General features: G+C 38.1%; 1 protein-coding gene across 3 annotated transcripts in view; it reads right to left on the bottom strand.

The window, feature by feature from the left end:
* Window positions 1-12,261, bottom strand: part of PCSK5 (proprotein convertase subtilisin/kexin type 5) — a 151,806-nt gene that overhangs the window by 117,411 nt on the left and 22,134 nt on the right. For all 3 annotated transcript variants that reach the window (XM_053466780.1, XM_053466788.1, XM_053466794.1), the window contains exons 2-3: window positions 8,298-8,402; window positions 2,804-2,917 (exon numbers count right to left, since the gene is read on the bottom strand). In XM_053466780.1, the coding sequence (XP_053322755.1) occupies window positions 2,804-2,917; window positions 8,298-8,402 (219 nt within the window). The remainder of the gene's footprint in view (window positions 1-2,803; window positions 2,918-8,297; window positions 8,403-12,261) is intronic.

Genomic DNA, 12,261 nt, shown 5'->3' with positions numbered 1-12,261 from the left:
TTAGGCTACATTTTTTGCTTAGCATATAAAAAGGTTGAAAAGATGTGTATGTATGTGCAACAGTGTCTCGCTTCTCCCACTGATTGAATTAAACAAGTTTATTAAGGTTCATACGATCATAACTGGGAACTCTCAGTCATATGGCTTTTACATCAATCTCCGGGTCTCGGAGCGAATGGGAAGTTTCTCAAAGTTACACAATCTTGAGCTGACTCTTTCATATTCTACTCTGGTTTAATGATATCCGAGCATTTTTTCTTTGGTTGCCATGATTAGCGAGTCCATACAACAGAATCTTTATGATGAATTACAAAAGGTTTAATATTTGAAGAGTCGGCTGATATAGAAAGTTTGATGTTGCATGCATGTTGGGAAAAAAAAACTTGCCAGCACACTACTTGTAAGCTCAATGGAGATCTACCAACATTTCCACTGTCCCATGCCCATACCTGGGAACTCTCCGGGTTTGACCCAGAGAACTCCAGGTGAAGCACCGTTTCTCCGGTTCAAGCAACCGAATCCTCCAAGTCGCAGGAGCGGGGTCCTGACACGCCCTGCTCCCCACCAATTTCCCCTTTAACTGTGGGTGTTTCCGGCGATGTCAGCAAGAACGCCCACTGACATCAGCAGGAATGCCCCTAAAGTCATCGGGACCGCCCACTGGCCACGTTCCGCAAGAGAAGGCTCCGGGTAGCCAGAGCTCAAAAGTTTTCACGGATGCCCATGTCGGCACATATATGCAGCCATGATGCTGTCACACTCCACACCTTTGGGAAGAAAATGTTTGCTTCTGTTGCACTGTAGCACTAAGGATGTACATCACTAAAAATCCTCTTTGTTAAAAATAAAAGAATGAGACAGAATGAAGAAGGAACATCCTTTGGGGGAAAAGACAATTATTGATGTTTGCCAGCCAGATTTCTTCAGATATTCTTTTTAATAACACTAACATGAATTCTTTTAAACATGGTGTGATAATATTAAAATTGGGAAACAAACTACCTCTAGCATAGCAACAACGATTATTATGAAATGCTGGCAACACTTTCATGTTAGTTGATCAAAAAGTAAAGTTGAAAACAAGAAAGGTATATTTGCATTTTTGATTGAACGATAATCTCCCCATCAAATTAGTAGGAAACCTGAACACAGGTAAATTGTAAGCAAGTTTCTGGTACAACACATTTATACTGTATATTTAATCAATGTCTACCACAATTGTGTGGCTGGTCCCCCTCAAATATTAGCACTTTCATCCTGTGTAATATACCCCTACCTCCTTCTAGATCATAAGCTTGTTAGAGCTCCCATATTTTTGTTTCTGTAGGCCAAACTGTCATGTGATCCCCTAACTGTCCTGCTTACCCAACTGTAAAGTACCGTGGAATAAGATGGTGCTATATACATCAATTAATAATAATAATAATAATAAACTGTTATGTTATATGCATGACCATATCCAAGACCATATCCAATAACAGACTGGCATTATTCATTGACTATAACAAAGCCAGACCACAGAGGTGTGAAAGAATGAAATGTAGGGCACCCTATCTTGCCCCAAGTTGCATGCAGTTAACCATGTCCACGGTTTGAACGTTATTTGTTTATTTTTATTACATCTTAATTTATTCAAATGCCTTTCCTTTTGGCAAAAGCTACTTCTTTTACGTACAGGACGGAGCGTGACAGGGCATAAAGCCATCCACTCTCCCTTGTTGCACATAGATGGCTAAAATAAAATGCATTATAATCTTTGCACATGCTCATCCATATTTACTTACAACCTTTACTCTACCGCAGATGTGTTACTGAAGACAAAAGGGATTTAGATAACTTTGGTTAAATCAATCCAAGCTGAGCGCAAATGCAGCTAGGGAGGCGAATGCCCAGCAGTAGTTTTACTTGCCCTCAATGGGCCAAAAGTTGCCAACCTTCCTCTGTATTGAAGCAACTTAAGAATGGACAGAGGAGAAAAAAGTCTACTGCAAGTTTTCATTTATTATAGCCGCAGCAATACAGCAGTGGGTTAAGGAATCATCCAATATTTGTCTGTGCTTCGTCAGATGGATGAAGCTCCTTTAAAAGTTGGGTCTAATCAATTTTCAAACCTCCTTGTGAAAGAACTACCTACCGTATTCAACCTCACGCAGACTTTATCACCTTTGAGAAACCCATCATTGAAACGATATGAAATCTTTGAAAAGTTGACAAGAATGCTTTGAAATCGATTTCTTCTCACTGTGCCCTGATGTAATCCAAGTTTGCTTCATAGAGTCATGAGAAGAGGTGCTTCCTGACAATATCTTTTATCTGCACCATTATAGGAGCTAAATCTGTGTGATAGCCTGGGTCATCGAAAGGTACAGGCTTCAACGAAATGAGTTGAAAGAATAACGTTAAAAACGTTAAAAACTGAAGCTGATCCATTTGATTTACTTCAAGCTGACCATTGCACCAACGCTGAATATACGGTGCTTGAGATCAGGTGTAAATTAACCTGTAGCTAGTATAGTGTGTGTTATTGCACATATGCGTTAATATTTTTGCCACACAATATAGTGTGTCATTGGTGCTCTTTGTTTGTATATGGAACAGACAATGTGTCTGTAAGAATGACCATGACATTGCCAACAAAGCATAATTTAACTGGTGATTCACTGAAACGCAGATAGCACCCTGGCACCAATTATAATTTCACCCAAATAACAACAGCGAAAATCATGAAATTTAACAAAGAACTGCTCATTAGAATATTTTTTGCAACTTCTTAGCGATAGTTTCACGCAGTGTACGTACTCACCATATACCACATGCTTGGCCATTTGGGATCATTGAAATACGTGGATTGTACATCATTCTGTTTATAATCCCTTTTTATTCTTCTTTTTACCACCTGCTGTTGTACCCACTCCACCTGCCAACAAGAAAAACATTTGCTAAGTCATATAAACCACAGTGATTATCACGCAATGATTCAAATACCGGGCCACTTCCCACTCCTGGCATGAAACATATATTGCCTTTAGCCAGTGCGGTTTAACATAATCCACAAATGGATTAAATTATAAACTCCTTGGGATAAAGTTTTTGTTCCCCTTGTTAGTCTGGCACACTGTTGATATTCTGCCATTTCAGTAATTGTATGTATAGTCTAACACATTTCATACTTTCACACTAATTAGTTTCAGTGCCTAACCGTGGCACCGGTGGCAAAACCTAAACATCAATCTTCAGAACTTTACCTCTGGACTCATGTTAGTTATACAAGGTTGAATAGACCAGTATTAATGTTAGGACACAATAAAAAAGAGGAGAAATAGCAATTCAATATATTGCAGAATTCATGTTTTCTGTCCTAACTGTTTGGAGGTTTATACTCTATATAAAAACACCTGGTACAGGTTAATTTCATCAGACTTGTTCAAAACAACAGTTTTCAACCATTTTCTGAAAACATTTTTGCAGTGTATGCAACATGTGCTGGTTAGAAGCATGTGAAATGCACTTGTGCCCAGAAAAAAAAACGGTTGATGGGGTCTTCATAGATACAGTGTAAGATAATTGCAGAGGTCAGATACACAGATGATATAGCTAAGTAGCATATTGCTCCCACATTTATATGGGAAAAAGTATTGTCCCCCTGAGCATACCGTTGCTGTGCTTCTAACTTTGTGGGAACAGTTTGGGGAAGGCCCTTTTCTATTCCAGCATGACTGCGCCCCAGTGCACAAAGCAAGTTCCATAAAGGCATGGTTGGATGAGTTTGGTGGGGAAGAACTAGACTGGTCCACACAGATTCCTGACCTCCACTCCACCGAAGAACAGAGATTGCGAGACCTTCCCATCCAACATCAGTGCCTGGCTTCACAAATGCTCTACTGGATGAATGAAATTCCAACAAACAGTCCAAAATCATGTGGAAAGCCTTCCCCATGAGAGTGGAAGCTGTTATAGCTGCAAGGGGTTTACTAACTACATATTAAAATATATGTATTTAGAATGCCCTGTCATCAAAGTCCCCATTGGTCCTGTTGGTGTCCCAATACTTTTGTCCATATAGTGAATTATTTGATAAGGTGTTTAAGCCACTGAGCCGCATTCAAGAGAGTACAGAGGCAATAAAACATGACTTATTCCAGAATCACAATGTATATATAAATATATATATATATCCCCATCATTTCTTCATTCTATTGTGCCCAGCCAATTCTGCTCAAGGCATTCGCTCTGTTCTACACAAAGCCCAAAGGACCAGAGAGGAACATTTTGTGAATGAGGGAGGTAGACAACAAATGAAGCAAAGTCAGCAGGGCATCCTTAGATGAATTGTAAATTCTTGTGATAAATAAGTCTTCTAGTGCCTAGCAAGTCCCATTCCAAAAGTTAATACGTGTAACAAGAGAATGTAATAAATATTTACAGTGACACCAGTTACCTCGGTTCCCTTAAAATCCCGAGACTATGTAAACAATGACTTAATATCCTTCATTACAATAGTGCATTATTATGTTTAATTAAGCGACTGATTAATTTTCTGATACATTAAATAAACCATCCTCCTGGCATTTATTCCAATAAATCTATAGATACATATCAGTATGTCAACCCTTTACAATAAACAAAAGTGCATGCTGTAACCGCACAATAACTAATGTAAAACCATCTCCTCTGTAAGTATTATAATTTAACAGGCTGCTCTATTTTCTATTTCATTTCTTCATACCAGCGGGAGGTTCAAATATTAATAATACTAAGTGTCTTTAGAATGCAAATGAACCCAATGTGTGGATTACACTAAATGTACTAGGATCCAACCTATCATATGTGTGTGAGTAATGTAGATTATCTGCTGAATCTTAAATTTCCTCTATGAGGAAAATTATATTCGCTCAAAGGCTATCACTGAATAACTAGAGAAGCTAAAGGACTTTCTAGAATTTATTTTATAAAACTTTCTGAACAGTGTGTACTCTGATGTTATACTGTTATATCAGATGTAGAACATGGTAATGTGATATCACCAGATACTCTATTGTTACAATGTGTTAATTAAAGTATATATTTTATGAGTAACAAAAAATTAAAATGTATTTGCATAGCAAATTAAGCTTATGACATAGGATTGATAAAATGGATTGTTAAACAGATTGATCTTCTAAATTATTATTCTTATTCTTATTATATTTTATTTATATAGCACCAACAATTTACGCAGCACTTAATACAATACATATATTCAAGGGTATGACAAGACGAGAATTGACAGACTAAGACAAACCGATACATTACAAGCTTACAATCTTCTAAATCAATCATATCTGATATGTTTTGCATATAGTACAGCACTTGAGGAGTCACTAACTGCCATTGTTGCAGTTTAATCAGGGGCAGGCTGAAAATGAAAGAAATCTGAGTGTGAGGGAAGGGGCGCGAGAAAGGGTGAGGGAGTGAGTATGTATGTATGTATGTATGTTAAAGTAAGAGTGTATGTATAAACATACATAGAAACATAGAAAGTGACATAACATAACATAACATAGAAAGTTCGGCCCATCCAGTCTGCCCAACCTCTGAATACTTTCCCTAGTAAGTGTGTGTTAGAATGAATTTATAAGTGTTTAAGAGAAAGGGAGTGTGTATTAGCATAAATGTGTATGTGCCAATGTGTGTATGATAGCATGAATGTGTGTTTGTGTGTTAGCACGAATGTGTATGTGCTTGTGTGTTAGAATGAACATGTATGTGTAAGTGTGTAAACATAAATGTGTATGTATAAGTGTGTGTTAGCATAAATGTGTATGTGTAAGTGTGTGTGATGGAGAGTATGTTAGCATGAGTGTGTAAGTGTGCGTTAAAGTGTATGTGTAAGTGAATATGTTTAAGTGTGTATTGGTGTAAGTATGTGTGTTAGCGTGAGTGTACATGTGTAAGAGTGGGTATGTGTGGGTGGAAATATGTGGGCCAGTGCATATATGAGTTACCAGGGGCAAACACAAGGGGCTGATGGGGCCACTTGGATTTACCTGTCCCCTGGGCCAGAAGGTGCCTGCCCTCCCTTGAGTTTCATTTTAATATTAGAAACGGGGTCATCTAGTTATATATATTTATGCATGTAAGTGTAAACGTGCATGTGCAAAATCAAGGATGGCTTCTCAATAACTGCTGTATAATTCATTTGTTTTTATAGAGTTATTGCCTGTCTTTGCACACTACACTAGTAATTTCCTATTAACATGTAGTAAGAGTGATGTATAGTGATATAACCGGCTGCTAGCACAGAAGTCTAGAACAGTGTGAGCTTAGAGAGATTAATCCGAATGCTGCACCATGGCAGGGTGAAGGTCTGGAATGGAATGACTATAGCCCAATATCATAAATATAGGTTATAGCCTATGGCTGTTCTTTCAGATTTAGATGTAGCTTCCTTGGAGTGCTGTGGTAGGCTACTTGCTGACCTGCTTTTTATTACATTCCCCCCACAAAAAGCAGTAATCAGGGCCTTGTGTAGTTCCCAGCAAAGATACACTGAAATTGATTAAGCACAAATTTTTGGGCAGAGTCATAATTTTTTTGGGGGAAAATAATTGTTTCTACTCATTCCGCCACATTAACACACCAGGAGCATCTGTACTGGATCAAGGCTGCGACTACTAAAATGGGACGTAAGAGGCATTAATATTGTGCTATGTGTCATTTCATATGTTGGGACAAAGATACACTTCCTTCTATATGTCATTATTTCGTCTTTTGCACCTGGTTTATTCACTTCGTCAGGAGCCACATAGTCTCTGTGGTTATTAAATCAGTGCATTCTAGAATAAGTTAAACTTACTAATAAACAGAAGTGCTGCAGGTTAAGTTAGTCTTAATTAGGGAGGTATCGAGAACACTGCCTTACGACACCCCGAAGCACTGACTTTACATATCCGATAGAACAAAAGTACTATACAAAAAGACCTAAATTTATTATGGAACTGAGATAAAGGAGGCCTTTGTACTCTTTGATAACTCTGGCCTACAGGCTCCCAAAGCACTTTAAACTTCAAAGTTGTTCTGTCCTCTAAAAAAAAAACCACTTGGCTTTAATCAAAATATTCTAAAAATCGACTATATATTACATTGCAATTTTTAATTGTAATACCGGTATATCTTTTCAGTCTTGATTCTGCAATGCTATGGGCAACTCACCTAAACCTCCTCATATATTGATATGTTCTGCACCAATTCAAGTTTAAGCAAATGTAAGAATTATACAAACATAATTTATAAAGAAAACTTAAAAAATCTAGTAATTGAGCTGATAATCAAGAATTGGGGCCATTATGGGTGAGGAATTATATTTGGAAAGATATTATATTACAGAAACCAAATTAATGTATTAGCTTAATATATACCTGATGGATCCCATTGATTTCTAGACATGGCACCAATTTTTAATGCCATGTCACAAAATAACATTGTTTTGTAGTACGTATCCAAACTTGTAAAATTGACTAAGCTCTTCATACCAGTTAAGACCACCCATTAATATAAATCTAGCATGATTTATGTTTTGTTGTAATAATGTACATTTCATAGAAACAAAGGTAATATCAGTTCATCAAGAGAATTTCTGCTAGAAGCTATATTTCTAAATGGACTTATAGTTACTTGCTGGAAGGCGTTCAGTCAATGGATATACATTTTACATGCTGGAAGATAAATGTTATATGTACATTACAACACTAGACATATATATATAACAGGGAAAAGAAAAAATGTCGGTGCGCTAAGCTAGTCACAGGCTCAAATAATACAAATGTGTAATACGAGGCCTACCAAACAGGTGTAAGCATGCAGCAAAAACAGTGTATTGGCTGTACAATGTATACAAAAAACAAAAACTGTCTGCGCTTCTTACCCTAATAAAGATGGCAACAAATATATAAACATAATATAAATGAGAGGTTTTGGTTGTATGAATTGGCCAAAGCATAATTAAGCTCACCCGCCACGTCAAGACAGTTTTTGTTTTTTGTATATATATATAACATACCACTGTCTAAAAATCCTCTTTGTGACGTATCACTATCATTTTTTTCACTAAGAGTCCCAAAATTAAAGTGTAGTATCATTTTTTTAATCCTTTGTCAGTTCACCCAAGGCTTTGTCTTTTACACTTGACTATCAATTAGGGCAGATAGTGTAACAGTCCTAAAAGTGTCAGATGGCAAGTGGGCATCGCTTATCGGTATGAGATTACCAATTAATAATGTAACACCCGTAGCTTTGGAAACCCCAAGTGATCCGCTTACCTTAGGCTCCATTGATATGAAGCTGTGTGTACCTCGGCTGGACAAAATTGACCTCTTGATAGTTTTACTGTGATAGAAGTGATAATAATCTTGCAATGTCCCAATCTGGAATGAAGAAAAACACAGAGATTAAGGTTCCTGCTTTATTTTTCTAAATATATATAAATATATATAGAGAGAGATTTTTTATTTATTTTTTTCATTTCAGAAAAGGGTCTATAAATTATGCATCCTTTCGCTATGTTGGAAAGTTACCTGAGACCCAATGATCATCTTTCAAAAGAAGGACATGTGATATGAATTAGACGTGGGTGTCCTTCAGGCACTAACTGCATAACCAAAGATTATAATTGAGCTTCTGAGGCTGCCTGTGTCTACCTTTTTTAATGTTTAATTTATATGCAGCATATCAATGAACGTCCACGCTGACATATAACAAACGGCATTAAGAAAAAAAAAAATTGGAAAACTTTTTTTTTAAAAAAATCACCAAATGACTACTGCTATTAAAAAGCAGTCGGTTGGGTTTGCTGAAGGAAATGTACTGGAAAATGCACGATGATGGGTTATCTGGATCGTTAACTCGAAGAACTCACAAGTGTAGCAAGATTAAAGGGAGAAATAAATGATATTAATGGTAAATATTTCTCATACTGTAAAAATGATATAAATTGATGACATTTTTATTTTTATTTTTTTTTTTGTAAATAAAAGTTTATTGAGGACCAAGTATATGAATACAACATCACGTTAATAATGTACGCAAACAGCAAGGGGAGTACATCATATCAAAACGAAACATAAAGAGCACAGAAATACAAGTCGAAAACTGAGCAAAATAGATCCTCACAATCGCCGACATAGTGAACATGTCAGAGAGAACACACAGTGGAGGAATAATGATACTTCTGCGTAATGAGGCACAATAATCGGTCCGGTTTTTACATAAAGGAAGGCATGAACGTGAACCGAACAACAAAAAAAGAAACAAAAGAAACAAAAGGTATCGCACTCTGTAGTAATACGTTCGGTGGTGTAGTAAAAAAGGTTAGACATAATTAAAAATAGCAAGCACTAAAAATAGGAGTCCGACAAATACACCAAGTTGGGAAGCGGTCAAGGAAAATGTGTGGAATGAAGGGAGCTGTCCACCCAGGGGGACCATACTCGGTCATATAGGTGAGGCGTGTGGTTCGCCGTATGCGACATCTTCTCCATGACCCTGTGTTTCTCCAGGGTGGAAAGAACTTCCAAAAGAGAAGGAGGTGACGATGCCTTCCATCTTTTGGCGATACACAATTTGACAGCCAGGAAAACATGGATAACTAGTTTCCGTACGTGAGAGGGGGGGGATCATCAAACATGTGTAAGAGGGCAAGTTCAGGAAGAAAGTCCAAATCAATATGACACAATAACTGTAAGAGGGAAAACACTTGTTTCCACAGGGGCTGTAGTAACGGGCAACTCCACCACATATGAATCATGGAACCCACCAGACCACAACCCCTCCAGCAAAGATTAGAATGGCCAGAAATAATATGGGAGAGGCGGGCTGGGGTGAGATACCACCTGCAGCTAATTTTTTTCTGAAGCTCGAGGTGGTTCGTGCAATATGAAACACCCCTCATCATGTCCTCCGCCTCAAGCCAAGATTCAAGGGGCAACGGTAGGTGCAATTCCTTCTCTCACGCTACCATATGGGGAAGCTTATGGGTGTAAAATCGGTTCATGAGAAGAGAATACCAGGACGAAATGGCACCCTTACATTGAGGAGCGGCGATGAGCAGCGAGAGGAGAGGGCGTAGTGGCTGGGTATGGTGGGTTAGAGAACAAGATGAAGAGAGAAAAAGGTGCCTTATCTGGAGGTATTTATAGAAATCGTGGTGTGGAAGGTCATGATGAGAGGTAAGGTGCGAAAAAGGGTGCAGAGCATGGTCCCCATAAAGGTCACCCAAAACCTGGAGGGTGGGTCGGAGCCAGTGGGTCAGGCTAAGGCCAGGGATCAACAGTTCAAGAGTGCGGAGTGGCGTGAGGAAGGTGAGTTTGGTTAAGGAGGGTAGATGTTTGGAAGCAGCATCCCAAGCAGCAAAAAGAAATGAAGTTGTAGGTTTTTGCACATACAATGAGCGGCGGGTGGTTCCATTTACGAAAAAAAAAATCTTGGCCTCGCCATTTAAAAAAAAAACAAAAAAAACTACTTTTATTGCTTTATTTGTTACGAAACAAAATCATTTGTATAAGCTGTCCTTTTATTTGTGGCTTTGCGCATAGTTGTTGTTATCTTGTTAGGTCTCATTTTTGTGAATTCATGGAAGGATAGTTTTTAGACATTAGACATTACTTTATACATTGTTGGGCTTTTGTCATTTTCTTTTTGCCCACCATAAGTAACTTGCAGATGATTAACTTGCATCACGGAACAGTTCCTATGTTGAACTGATGAGATCTAAGAATGAGCTGAATGTAGGCGGAACACTTAGACTTGTTCTATTTCCACCCTTACCTATGATCAGAGATATGTAGGGTATTTAAATCAGGGAATCCATGCAGCCTTTATAGAATGGGATTGCTCCCATATTCAGAGCTATCTATTTTGACCCAGTTTTTGTTATTCTTTTGCCTGTTGGTTACTCTCCTCCACTCTCTGATTAAGTAGGGATTGAGTCTAGCCTGGACTTTGTTTATTCTACTGCTTTGGTGTTGTTCTGGCTCCTACCATTTGTGATTACTCCACTGCCAATCGATTCCTTCCGATTTAATCACAATAAAAGGCTATGTTTTATTACCACCATTCACAGAAAACCCGGACGCATGTTCGAAATCAAGAGTGGGGGTTCTGCCAAACAGAACTGGATGTCCCGTGACATTTTATAACTAGTACTTAACCTTACTGCCATTTGCTGGGTACTTTGATACAGAGCTATCCAGCTCAATCAGCAGAACTGCGCACATGACAGGTCTTCAGTATGACACAGCAATGCTCAGTCGCGTTAAGTACTTGATTGGAAGTTAATCGGAGAACTCCTATAATATCATTCTAGAGGATACGCTAGGACACTCCTAGACTGCTCGGGATGTTTTATTGCACAAGCAAACTGTGCAAGCCAGAATAGTTACTGATAAATGATAAAAGCAGCACATAATGTCCCACAAAAGTCATATACCAAAATGCTGGCCACTTAAAGGTGCTGTTTGATGCCCAGATAACTTTCGCATCATGATAAGTAAAAGAAACCTATTTGTCATTTTGCTTTTCTCCTTATTGCTCCTTGTCTCTTAAAAGCTGTGTTAAATATTTATTGAAATACTTCAGTTGCTTAGAAACAGAGCCCCTCCTCTATGTAATACATCACAGCAGTCTGACCATCTACAGCTACGCCCACCTGCGATGTCATGCTCATGCATTACAGATCCTAATACACAGTAATGTGATGGGAGTGAGGGTTTTAAGCGGCTTTTTTGTGTGACAGGTGTTATGGGAGTGATGTGTGATAGGTGTGATGGGAGTAAGGTTGGTTTAAGACCTTAAAGGTAACACCCATTCTGTAATGTCAGAGATGGGCAGGCGGAGCAATAAAGACAGACAGATTTAAAGGGCCCGCTGAAATGTTTTCAACAATAAAATACAACAAAATGATGTTGTTTTAAAAATAAAAGAATTCCATAGAAGTGCATTATAATATAAAAATAAGAGAAAGCTGGGAAAAGACATGTATGTGGGAAAAGACATGTATGTGGGAACAGCAACTTTGAGAGCTTATGTTTGGCTTTTTACCTGATTTTTTTTTTTTCAAAAGAAATTGTTGAGACAGGCATATATATCCTTACTGCTCATACACTATTAAAGCCCCATCCTACATGACAAAATTTGAAACGCAAAGTTGCTTTGCAGCCAGTTCACTGGCTGCTAAGGATAGCTTTCTGCTAGGTGGTTTTATTAGGAATCAAAAGTTTAAAACGTGCA

Source organism: Spea bombifrons, chromosome 1, assembly GCF_027358695.1.
Source record: "Spea bombifrons isolate aSpeBom1 chromosome 1, aSpeBom1.2.pri, whole genome shotgun sequence".
Classification (NCBI taxonomy): domain Eukaryota; kingdom Metazoa; phylum Chordata; class Amphibia; order Anura; family Pelobatidae; genus Spea; species Spea bombifrons.
The sequence above is the reverse complement of the archived record's forward strand: the minus strand, read 5'-3'. Positions and strand labels throughout refer to the sequence as shown.